The 13,339-nt window shown below is 46.6% G+C and overlaps 1 protein-coding gene across 1 annotated transcript in view; it reads right to left on the minus strand.

Annotated features, from left to right (window-relative positions):
• Positions 1–13,339, minus strand: part of DNAAF9 (dynein axonemal assembly factor 9) — a 1,049,036-nt gene that overhangs the window by 568,767 nt on the left and 466,930 nt on the right. Inside the window, exon 18 of the mRNA XM_085642690.1 lies at positions 815–885. Within this exon, the coding sequence (XP_085498816.1) occupies positions 815–885 (71 nt within the window). The remainder of the gene's footprint in view (positions 1–814; positions 886–13,339) is intronic.

Consider the following 13,339-nt stretch of genomic DNA (forward strand, 5'->3'; position numbering starts at 1 on the left):
CGGCTGTGCAGAGTGGAAGGGAATCACAGGAATCACAAGATGGTAAGAGTGTGTCAGTGTGCCTAATTAAAATTCCCCTTAACGCTATTAAAAAGCCCCCCAAGAATAAAAGCACAATAAGTAAAAAGCGTTCCAGATAGGTTCAAAATTGTTGCCACAATAAAGGTTTTCACCACGTTCTGTTTCACACGCAGCTCGCAGCCCCAGTCCCCCTCACTAGGGTGGGAGGGTTTCACTCAAGCTAGCCCCTATCACCCACAGGCCATCCGATACCCGTCATTACATCACATTCAAAGCACCAAGGCAGTGCTATCTTGAGCTAAATGATCAGCTCAGGAAATTTGGAAAATGCAAGACCGGACTAGATGATAGTTCGGTTTGTTAACCAAGACCATTAGCTAGTGATTTAATTACTATAGTGCATACGCAAGAAGAATCTGAGGTGTATATGTTACATCTCAGGCTATAATGAAGTTATCCTCAATACAGTGCAATGCTTCTTTAATGGTCTAAGACTTTACTGAATGCAAACTATAACAAAACCTACACATAGAGGACCACAAAGCCATCTAAAATCCATTATGGGGAAATGGAGCAAGAGAGAGAGATAAAAAAAAAAAACTAGGGGAAAACTGCACAGGTGAAAGAGACGAGAAAAAGATGGCCCAAGAGAGAAGAAAAGGGGATAAATAAAACATGCGCTTGTATTTTTCTGGATGGGTGGGTCGGTGGTTGGTTGGTTGGATGGTTTGGATATAAAAGAAGAGAAAGACAAAAACATCTCTTTTAGATTCAATTGAGCAATGACACTAACCAGCCAAGAAGCAAATCGAGGGACGGCTGCTGTCAATATGATGTAGTTGCTTTCTGAGCTAACACTGCCATCTGCAGGAAGACAACAAAAAGATTTAAATAGTTACTGTACAGATGAAGAAGGTTATTTTAACAAGTGTACATTAACCCTGGGCGTAGTTCGCGAAGTAGCACTACGCGAAGCTACGCAAAGTGCACTTCGCGAGCTACGCGTAGCACTTTGCGAACTGCGTAGTACCCTGTTCGCACTGTGCAAGATGCCGTTTTCAATGATTGCACAGTGCGGACAAGCATCCGGCACTGTGCAATCATTGAAAACGGCATCTTGCACAGTGCGAGCTGTAGTTTTCTGCTGCTCGAGTAGATTTTTACTCGAGCGGCAGATTTCTCAACACGGACTGGTAGTTTCTCATCGCGAGCGGTCGCGAGCATACGCGACCACTCGCATTGAGAAACCTGACCTCCTCGCGTTGAGAATCTTGCCGGGATGTTTATTTTCCACGCTCACGATCGGCAACTTGATGTTGCTGATCACGAACAAGGAAAAAGTCTCGCCGGGATGTCATTTTGCTTGCTCGCGGTCGCCAACTTGATGTTGAGGACCACGAGCAAGCAAAAAATTACCGCTGCACTACTCAATGCTACGCTACGCATGTTTGCACTGTGCTACGTGCAATTCGCGTAGTGCGAAGTAGCGCAAACTTCGCAAACTTCGCAAGCGTAGCGTAGTGCTTTGCCCAGGCTTAGTGTACATGTTAAAGAGCTTCCACTAAACGGCAAAAAGGAAACATTTTCTAAGCAATGACAACTATACTCTATTTGCGGAGCTGCGATAAAGTAAGGTTTCCTTACAAAAGTAAATCTGTAAAACTGTAAGCCCTTTAAAAGATACACAGAATAAACCCCTACCAATTCATTTTTTTTAATTGCAAACAATGTATACCTTAACGAGATGCTTTAAAATATACAAGATAAATATGCACTTTATAATGTTGCACAATTATATGAAGATACCTTCAGACAAAAACTTAAAATGAGTATTCCAATAAAAGCATTTATGCTTGAGAGATTAATAACATCACTAAAAAAAATAGTTCTTGCTCTGTACAATATAAAGAACAACATTATATGTGACTAAACAATGACATATAACATTATGTACTAAAATATGTGACACTGGTTTCTAATGAAAATAGTCATTAAAAGAAGGATAGAAAGACTTAATTTCCTCTCATCCATATTCACAGAAAGTAAATCCACTGGGTTTCGCACCCAACATCTGCACATTAAGTTACATCACTTCCTGCCTTTTCTCTAAGTCAATAAGCTATTCAGGGAGTCCCATGGCATTCCCAGCAAAGGGGGAGACTGTAGGACAGGATAATGAAACTCGGAGCCTTGCAGGTCTAGCACTACCATTTAGATTCCTTGAGCCAGGGAACACAGAACTTGGACCAATGTGAAAATCTTGAATTGGTCCTTTTTCAGGGAAAGGGCAAGGATCTAAATAAGACAAAGGCTTGTAATCTTCTTCAGCACCAGGGAATAACAGGAGTAAATCTAGTCCCTATTTTCTGATGACTCTCTGGTGCAGCGTAATATGCGATGGGGTGGAAAAGGAATGGTGGGAATATCCTTGATGGACCATCTACATTATATCTTTAATTGTATCATTACTTGAAACCATTACATAATTCTTTATAAAAAGACAATGTAAGCAGGCAAGCATTTAAAAAGTATTCGTACATGTTACAAACTTACGAATTTCAAATGTTAATGTCATGATAAAAGGGTCAGGCATGCATGTCCTAACATTCGCCTTGTTAAAAACATGGCTGGGCCCCTGAGGCTTATAAGGTGGTTTGATAAAGTGCTATTTTAAATGGAACCCCGCAAGTGTCTGGAGAGCGGACGTTTAGGTGATCCATGGAGCCACAGGAATTCTCTAGGACATTATGTGGGTCCCTGGGAAAGCATAAAGGCAACAAAGTACTGAACTGTCTAGTTCCTCCCAGTCGCAAACGCAGGATTTACTGAAGCATGGTATGAACACCCGGAATAGCATAATGTATACAAGGTGCTGTTTTGACTAGTTCCACGCCAGTCACAGCAGAGTTCACTGGCATCGCTGGGTGGCCCTGTCGGAGGGGTGTGCTTTCAAACTGATGCAGTTGGACCGAGAGGGCAAAGTTTGTTCAGTGATCTCTCCAACGCCTGCATGATATTCATAAATTCCCCTGCCAGGATGGGGTGTGCAGTTGAAAGACAGGCAATCATGGCAGGTCTGCAGGAGGGATGCCGAGAGCCAGGAACTGTGCTTTTAAAAGGATCTGCCTTTCTTTCAGTAGGGTCGGGCAAAAGTAGGTGATAAGCAAAAGTGTTTCCCTACAAGAACAACAGAGCATAGAAAGCTTATTTAACCATTCTCTTTCTTTTTTGCTGGTAGGCAGTCCGTGGTCAGATACCCAGCCCCTTTCTGAACCCTGTCTGCTTTGGGGTACGATACTGTTTTCATCTGCCAGGTCTCCAGATCCCCTAGTAGGAGACTGGCAGAGTAATTGGCTTTAATGTCCAACAGGAAAACGTGACGATAATTTCTCGGTTCGGAGGGCCTCCCTCCTTTATATATAGGGTGGATTATTGCCCTCTCCAGGACCCAGGGATTTGTTCTGTGACAGTTCAACAGGTGAATAGCGGACTCAGTAAGAAGGCCCAGTATTCCGAATCATCTTGAAACAGTGGTTACGGTAGGCCGTTGGGTCCTAGTACGCCTTCCCTTCTGCCCCTGTTGATAATGTCTCGGATCCGATTGCATGCGTCGCTGCCTCATCTTTGTTCGACACCTTTTCTGCGCCGGTTTCTTTCCCAGCTGTGCTGGCTGCTAAGAGCTCTGCACCTTCTACACAGTTTGGTAACCTAGTTCTGCCAGAATATGTCATGGGGATCCCGTGGCTGGGAGGTTCTGGTATGCAGTTGTAAGCAAGCTTTGAGCCGTGGTAATGCAGCTCGTCCATTGGTGTGAATTGATGTTTGCGGGGTTTGCCACCGGAAGAACTAGTCGGCAGTTGTTCACAATCTCCTAGAATCTTTTTACGTTCCTACAGTTGCTAGTGAATTAGAGTGTCACCCAAAACGTGCCATGGGCAGAGCGCCTGAGTGCCATATTTCTTTTTTTAAATTGTCCGGGTGGCTGCATTTTTTGCGAGTAGGTACATCTTAATTGGTCTGGTTCTAAGGCTTGTAACAATTTTCCTTAGTTCCTTTTTAGTGGCCCACACTTGAGGCGGGAGCCTACAGCAAAATGTACTATTTCCAACAAGGGCATCCGCTCTCTGTGACTGGGAGGGAAACCTCTCCATCCGGTTTATAAGCGTTTGTCCACAGGCTATGCTCGGCTCAAGCCACCCGAGGCCAGAGCTCCTCAAAAGCCTTCGTTGAGATGCATTTCCATTTCAATCAGCTGTGACTGCTGGTTGAGATCACAGGCCCGGTTGAGGCTTTTGGTTAGCAACAGGCAATTATTACTTGGTTGCAACATTTGTGGGTTGTGGTCGCATTCGGGGCAGGCGTCAATCCTAAAATGCTTCAGGTATCCAAACAAGGGGAGGCTGATAAAGGTGTAATCTATGATCGAACATGAGTGGGGTGGCATCAGCAGGTGATCCTCGCATGTTCTTCTGTTCCGCGATCTCAGGCCAACTTGGTGGCATTAGCTCACAAGCTTTTCCTCGAAAACGTCCCATCTCTTTGCAGTGGGGAAGGCTTCAAGGGGATGTACCAAGGATCGTCTTGCAGCAGTGTGGTCTCATCTCCCTGGCAATGTTAGAACAGATTTGAGTTACAGTCACCCGATAGGATCACAAGAACATCACCATGCGTTTGGCTTAGGTTTGTTATTATAGCGCCCAGCTTGGGTATGACGTCCTGTTCAGAGTGCGGGTGAGGGTGAATGTAAATGTTTATTAGAATTAGTGGAACCTTATAATCACTTTCCCAATTATGAACTAGTACAACCATGATCCCTGGTTCGCGAAAGCGGATTTCTTCCATGGTGACATTCAAATCTTAAGCAATATAAACTGCAAGGCTGCCTTTTGATTGGCCTTTTACATTTGTTTTTGTAGCTGCTACATAGAACTCCAAGTTTCCGATCAGGGGAATTGAGGCAATGCTCATTACATTAGATTTTTGCCAGTACGTGACCACTTATTCATCATCAATTAGACTGCTCATGCCTCTTACATTCCAGGAAAGTTTAAGCGTCTATGCGGGCCACGGTAGCTGGACGAGGGCGGGACTTGAGGACAATTTCTTATTTGTTTGGTTAAGGCAGTTGAAAGCCATGACCAATCTGTTGGCATTTTGCGGGCATGAAGCTGCATGAGTGACCCCCCTGGCATGCGTATCGTGTTTGCAGCTATTCTGTAGGGCATTTTGTTAACTTTGTTCGCCAGTTTTAAAATGGGCCTTTTTGAGACATATTTTGGTAGCTTGCTCGGGCATGGATAACGTTATTAGAGACGGTTCCTTGGATTGATTTCCTCTCGGCGGAACAAATGCTATTGACACTATGTCTGTACTTGTGAGGTGAACCAGTGGTGTACGGCTTCCAAGTAATTTAAAAATACTTACCCGGTTTAGAATATCTTTGGGGCCTTTTGAGGCGTTTTCCGGATACATGAGTTTCTTGGGGCTTGTATGGTTAACTGGTCTTTCGCTTTGGGCTTTGGCAGTGACTAGCGATGTGTTGTAAAATAACTCGGGGTACTCCGGACACTGTGGCAGTACTTGCGCAACCGTATGCTACATAGAGTGGGTGTAACGGCCCATGAGACATGCGGTGTTCACCGACTGCAGTACTAAGCTGGTGGAAGAAAACATCTTCTTCCCAAGATGGTCCAGCTTCTTGGAATCCCTATCTGGGGGAGCAGAAGGGAATGTGCATTTGGATGTTGAGGCTTGGACCACCAAGCTCTCGGGGGTAGGGTGTTGGGAGAGGACAATTGGGTCTCCGGGGGCCGGGCGGTGGCGTCGGGCAATCATCCTATCCACAGGAACCCCTGTGCTGGGCTTGGACCAAGTGCCCAGAAGGAGGTCTGTGAGGGCCTCATTGAATGGCAGAAGGGGCTCCGAAGAGGCCACTGCCGGCTGAAGCACCTCAGTCAGGAGATTAGTCCTGACTGCCACCGTAGAAAGCTTAACGGCCAAGGCTTCAGCCGCCTTACACAACACCACAGCGTAGGAGGCTCCCTCCTCCGTGGCCACGGTAGGAGGAGAAAGCATGCCAAGGTCTGGGGAGGTATCCAGACCACTGGCCTCACCCAACTCCTCTCTCTCTCCAGTCCGGCTCATCAAGCTGGTCTGCCAAAGGGTCAACAAACCCCTCCCAGTCCTCCTCACCTTCCTCAAGCTGCCACTCAGGGCGATAAGACGATAGGGAATGCCATGGTAGAACAGTGGTACAAAAGTACCTGTTTGCGGCAAGTACCAGAGTCAGCTGACGGCGGTCCTGCTAAGTGTCCAAGTCGAGGGGGAGGCAAGGGTTGACACCGGCCATGGACACAACCAGTGTCGGAAGTGGCGGAGGCGTCTTCAGAGGTATCGTGCCGGGGAAGGCGTCGTGAGATCGACCAGCACCGATCCAGACCTAGAGCCCCCAGCAGAATCTGCGGGGCCCGAAGGCGTGCCGGAGAAGTCGGGCTGCCCAAATATGGAATGGAGAGCTTCGTAAAATCCCCGAAGCGGGGCAAGGGACGCTCCGGCTCCCGGTGAAGGGAGGGAAGCTCGGAGACGTCACAGTAGGCTTCGCGGGAAGAGCTGAAGGACAACGACCTTCCGCATCGGACGACGGACGGGGAGAAGGTGAAAAACGACGGTCCTTCTTTGCCTTCCTCTTGTACTTTGACTTACCCAAAAACGAAGACTTCGATGAGGGGTGGTGACTCCACGACCTCCCTCTCGACCGGGTCCTCAAGCGACGAGGAGTTGACTGCCAGGCCTCCAGAAGTTTTCGGGACCGCTCCCACAGAGACTTTGGGTCGTGGTCGTGCTCCAGGTACCAAAGGCACACGAGGTACAGGTCCGTGACTGACATCAACTTGTGACAAAAGTCACAAGACTTGAAGCCAGTACGACGACGGGACCTCCCTATGTGCAGCAGGAGTTGAACGACTCGAAAAAGATGTCGACAAAAGTAAAAAAATCACTAGTCAAAAAATAACTAACGGTACCGCTCTCTCCAGCTATGCACTGGCTGGTGCAGAAAAAGAAAGAACAGACATCAGCGTGCAGGGGCGGCGTCTAAGTAGATACTGCAACGTCATTCCAGTAATCAGGACGCCGACGACAAATGCGGAGTCGACCGACGCCACCTACCGACACACAGGGGTATTGCTAAGAGAAAATTCTCCAGATCCAGTCCGACACCTGCGGGTAATTTTAAGATATGGAATCTATAACTAATAGTCCCTTTCAGATATACCTTTTCAAAAGGGCCAGTTCTCATCCTATGGTGCTGGGCCAGGAAAATGAGTCTTTAGATTGAAGAGAGATAAATAATGTCTAAGTAAGACCAGTTATGACCAAGGAACTTTTCCCGCATTAGTCAGTGTAGGTTGATTCCAAGGCACAGGCTTGGTTGTGGGGACGCTTAGAACCTCTCAAAAGAGTGAATCATCTGAATTCTTAAGAGTAAAATGAGAGCTGGATGTATACTTAAATTTGATGAGTCCCTATTGGGAGTTTGGACTGAAAGATATGATCGAATTTAAATGGGAAAAATCTTGTCTATCTCCATTTGGTTATTTCATCTCTGGAGAAGACAACTATAGTCAATGCAAATTAAGACTCCCACTTGGCATTTTCTAGTGCTGTAAAGATATTTTACATACTGTTGCAGTTCACTTGTTACTTCTGTTTCAATAGGTTTGAAAGGGCAAGTGCTTTATGAAGTCAATCATGCTTTTTTTGAAGCTCAGAGAAATATCCCTCTGGTTCCGCAAACCTCTCATGATTAAAGTAAAATCAAGATCTCAATGCAGAAAAAAAAACAGATCATGGCTTCATATAAAGATAGGGTTAGGCTAGGAGGTCTGAGTGCAGTAAATGGGTTTGCTTAGATACTATTAAAAATGAATAGTGAATGTAATTTAAAATTAGGTTAAATATTGGGAGGAGGTAATTAGTTACTTACCTGTAATCCTTGTTCTCATCTAGGGGTATACTCATCAAAGTCATAATCTATGAATAATCCCGGCCCGCATGCGGGATCCCGAAGCATATAGAAAATACATATATATACATATATATGCATATGTGAAAACATATACATGCAGCCTAAAATGTTTCAAACATGACAAAAATGCTGAAAATTACATAGGTTTGCATTGTAGTACCCCTAACCCATAAGGAAAAAAGGAAGCACTAAGCCAATTGTCACACAACAATGCTTTATTGCCATAAAGCAAACTTGTAATTGCAGGCATTTGCCTGTAGGCTGCAGTAGAGTATCAAGAAAACAAAGAAACTGACACCTTGCCTTTAAGGCATTAGTGTAGGGGGACCGTGCCTTTAAGACCTGCAGGAGACCCCTTGCTCCCATGATGCACCACAGGTGACAGTTAGGTCAGTTCTTTTTGACGGTGCACACGCACCTGAGTAGATCTGCAATCAATAAACAATAACTTGAGGAGAATGCTCGTCCGAGGAGGTGGGTGGGTCGCTTATGACTTTGATGAGTATACCCCTGGATGAGAACTAGGATTACAGGTAAGTAACTAATCCTTCTCATCCAGGGGATACTCATCAATAGTCATAATCTATGAATAGAATAGCAAGCCCATACCCAAAATCTCGCAGACGAGCAATAAAGCATCAAGAACATGCAGTAACATCACATTCGCATAGCACTTATGCAAATAAATTCCTTAAAGTGGCCTGCCCCACCTGGGCGTCGGCCTGTGCGTCTGAACCTAGGCAATAATGGCGTGTAAAGGTATGTATAGAGCACCATGTAGCTGCTTTGCAAATTTCAGAAATGGGAACGTTGTGAAGGAAAACTACAGTAGAAGCTTTCCCTCTAGTAGAGTGTGCTCTTGGTCTAACCTGTAGAACCTTGTGGGCCAGTTGATAAGACAAGGCTATGCAGGAAACAATCCATCTAGAAATAGACCTTTTGGAAGCAGCCAGCCCAGTATTTGTTGAACCGTAGTTGACAAAGAGCCTATCAGACTTTCAACGCGCAAGCGTTTTAGCAAGGTAACATTTCAATACCCTCCGGAGGTCTAGAGAATGTAAGGCTCTCTCCGGGGGAGTGGTTGGCTGAGGAAAGAAAGTGGGCAGCGTGATAACCTGATTAATGTGGAAATCCGAGACGACCTTGGGCAGGAAGCTCGGATGAGCACGTAGTACCACTCTATTGGTGTGGAAAACAGTGTAAGGTTCCTTGCAGCACAGGGCCTGAATCTCACTCACCCTGCGGGCAGAAGTGATGGCTACTAAGAAGGCAGCCTTCCAGGTCAGATGCTGCAAGGACGCCTTAGGAATAGGTTCGAAAGGAGCCCCCATCAACTTTGAGAGAACGATGTTGAGCTCCCAGGGAGGAGAAGGGGACCTCACTGGTGGAAATACTTTTTTAAGCCCTTCTAGGAAATCTTTGACTTCCGGCAGCTGGAAGAATGAGGCCTGGGTAGGAGATTTACTATAAGCTGTGATAGCAGCTAAGTGGACTCTGATAGAAGTGTACTTTAAACCAGACTTTGCCAAGTGCAATAAGTAGGGGAGAATAACTTGTTCTTGACCCTGGATCGGATCAAGAGCGTTATCTCTACACCAAATGTAGAACCTCTTCCACTTGAAGGCATAAGACTTCCTAGTGGAGGGCCTTTTTGTTTCTCGAAGAATGTTCATACAGTCCGCCGGAAGATCTAAATGTCCGTACTGGATGACTTCAGGAGCCATGCCGTCAAGCGAAGGGAGGGGAGGTTGGGATGGAACACTCTCCCCTGGTTCTTGGTCAGTAAGATCGGCAGGCAAGGCAATCTCCGGTGTGGCACCTCTGACAGCTGGAGGAGATCCGGATACCACCATTGGGTGGGCCACTCCGGAGCTATTAGGATCATCCTTGCTCTGGTCCTGTAGAATTTCTGTATGACCGCTGGGATGAGAGGGAGAGGAGGAAAAGCGTACAGCAATGTCTGCGACCAGCTGATCAAAAGTGCGTTCCCCCGTGATCCCTGTTGGGGAAACCTTGAGTTGAAGGCGGGGCATTTTTTGTTTGCCGCATCTGTGAACAGGTCGATGTCTGGTACTCCCCACAGCCGGAAGATCTCTTGGGCGACGTCTTCTTTGAGCACCCAGTCGTGCACTACTACGAAGTCTCTGCTGAGGCCAACTGCCTGCACGTTCAGGGTTCCTGACAAGTGTACAGCGATGATTGAAAGACCTTTCGCCAGTAGCCACCGCCAAATGGACTGAGCTTCCAGAGACAGGACTCGTGGCTTGGTGCCTCCTTGCTTGTTCAGATAGAACATAGTTGTTGTGTTGTCTGTCTGAATCTGAACATGGCTGGTTTGGATAGAAGGATACAGAGATTTGAGAACCAGATGGACTGCTCGTAGCTCCAAAAAGTTTATGTGATAGCTTCTTTCGGTATTGGACCAGAGACCTTGTACCTGAAGCTGGTCCATATGAGCACCCCAGCCCTGCATTGAGGCATCTGTGACCACTGTCTGTGTCGGAGGCGCCTGATGGAAAGAGACGCCTTGAAGCAGATGGGAGCGTTTCATCCACCATCTGATGGGAGTCTCTGGTTGCTTGGTGGAGAGAGACAAGATCTTCCCAGCGATCTGACCTCTGCGACCACTGATCTTCTAGTGCTTGTTGTAGAGGTCGCATGTGAAGGCGTGCATTGGGAACAATGTAAATGCACGAAGCCATCGACCCCAGTAGTGAAGACACTTGCCTGGCTGTGGGGAATGCAGTGTCGAGAAGCGTGTGGCATTTCTGAAGCATGGATGATAACCTCTCCTCCGAAGGACACACGCTTGCCTTTGCGGAGTCTAGAGAGGCGCCCAGATAGTGTATCCGCTGAGTGGGATTGAGGACCGACTTTTTGTAGTTTACTTGTAATCCCAATGACTGTAGTAGATTGAGGCAGAACGAGAGATGGCTCTGGAGTAGTACAGGTGTGGAACTCTTCAGGGGCCAGTCGTCTAGATAGGGATAGACGAAGATCTTCTGCTTGCGAAGGAAGGCAGCTACCACCACCATACACTTGGAGAATGTCCGTGGGGCGGATTTGAGGCCGAACGGCAGAACTCGGTACTGGTAGTGCTGATGAGAGATCTGAAACCTGAGGAATTTTCGATGTTTCACTGAGACAGGAATATGAAAATAGGCGTCTTGAGGGTCGATGGCACACATCCAGTCTCCCTGGTGAAGGTGCGGGAAGATTTGATGCAGGGCTAGCATTCTGAACTTTTCCTTCTTGACAAATCTGTTTAGCAGACGCAGGTCGAGGATGGGTCTGTACTCTTTGGCTACTCCTCGCTTTTGAACTAGAAAATAGCGGGAGTATACTCCTTGATTTCTTTGGAGGGGTGGTACTTCCTCTATGGCGTTCTTGGAGCAGAGAGTAGCTACTTTGTCCAGTAAAAGCCGATTTTGAATTTGAGGAAGGTGCTGCCACTGTGGGGGTACTTGCGGAGGGGGAGACTTGAACTTCAGCAAGGAGCCATGCTGTACAATATTCAGTACCCATTTGTCTCTTCTAATGGCTTCCCACTCTTTCAGGTGAAAAGTGATACTTCCTCCTACCGGAGTGGCGAACGGGCATGGAGGAAGTAAGACCTCACTGTTTGGAAGGCTGCTTGGTGGTGGACTGTTGCTGTTTGGTTACAAAATGGTAACCGAGCAAAACGGCTCAGAAGTAAAGCATAAACTAAAGTCCAAGTATCAGTTCAGTGTTGTAGTCTTCTTTTAATTCAAGCTGTTCATATCTTTGTCTCTTGTTCCAATACAAGATCTACCCAAGTATGCCTCCAAGCCAAGCCAACACGTGTTTCGTCCTGACAGCTGTAAGTCATGGACTTCATCAGGGCTAAACTTATAGTGCACATTCCTTCCATAGGGACAATCAAAATGAAAATATCTCAGCTTCTATCTTTGAAATCTCAGGTCAAATTATTATCCTCACATTGTGAGGTTCAGATTGAGGGCCTTGTCATGCTGTTCGAAGGATGTGAGGATAATAATTTGGCCTGAGATTTCAAAGATAGAAGCCGAGATATTTTCATTTTGATTGTACCTATGGAAGGAAAGTGCACTATAAGTTTAGCCCTGATGAAGTCCATGACTTACAGCTGTCAGGACGAAACACGTGTTGGCTTGGCTTGAAGGCATACTTTGGAAGTTCTTGTATTGGAACAAGAGACAAAGATATGAACAGCTTGAATTAAAAGAAGACTACAACACTGAACTGATACTTGGACTTTAATTTATGCTTTACTTCTGAGCCGTTTTGCTCGGTTACCATTTTGTAATTGTACTAGGTGGGCATTGCTCACTAATTACGATGTGAGGTGGTCGTCGTATTGTTAACCTTGGAGCAGTGGCTTTAGTGGGATATCTACTTCTTCTTTTATTGTCACTCCCCTGCCCAGTTTGTCCCTACCACTGTGTTTTTTGTTGTTGCTGTTTGGTGTTCCCTCTCCCTCTGCCACGACCCCTTTGTTGAAATTGGTGTCTCTGCTGGTTCTGAGAGGACCATTGAGGTGTTTGAACCCGCTGATGAAAGGAACGTGTCTCGCCCTGACGAAAGCGCTTTCGATATTCCTTGCGCTTCTCCAGCCCAACAGCCTTGACGGTGTCCATCTCTGCTTTCATTTTGTTCATTTGGTCCTCAGCGTGAGCACCAAACAAGGACGAACCGTTAAAAGGCAAGTTAAGAATTTTCTTTTGAGCATCAGGCTTGAGGCCCGTTAGTCGCAGCCAGGCTGAGCGTCTAGAGCATACGCCATGGGAGTATCCATGAGCGGCGAGGTCCGACGCATCCGCAGCCGCACTAATGATCGGATTGGCTACAAGCCCACCCTCAAGGAGAATTTAGTTGAAATCCTGTCTGTCTTCCCTGGGAAGCTTTTCAGCGAATCTGGAGAGTGAATCCCAAAGTGAACGATCATAACGCCCCAGAAGGGCTGAAGCACTCGCCACTTTCATGTATGAAGCAGATGTGTTGCACATCTTCCTGCCATAGGAATCCATCTGCTTACTGTCTTTCTCTGGGGGGACAGAAGAGGAAACAGACGCAGAGTGCAACTTCATGGCAGCCGCCACAATAACTGAGTCCGCTGGCGGGTCCGCTCTTAGGAATAAGGGATCCTCGGCTGGAGCCTTATACTTCTTGGCGATCCTTGACGGCACAGAGCCCACCGTAGCAGTGAGAAATGTGGCCATAGCTGGCTACAACAGTCCTGGCACCAACGGAAGTAACGGTCTGGGCGCTGATCGGTGATGTAAGGTATCAAAT

This window comes from Triturus cristatus, chromosome 2_2, assembly GCF_964204655.1.
Source record: "Triturus cristatus chromosome 2_2, aTriCri1.1, whole genome shotgun sequence".
Classification (NCBI taxonomy): Eukaryota; Metazoa; Chordata; class Amphibia; order Caudata; family Salamandridae; genus Triturus; species Triturus cristatus.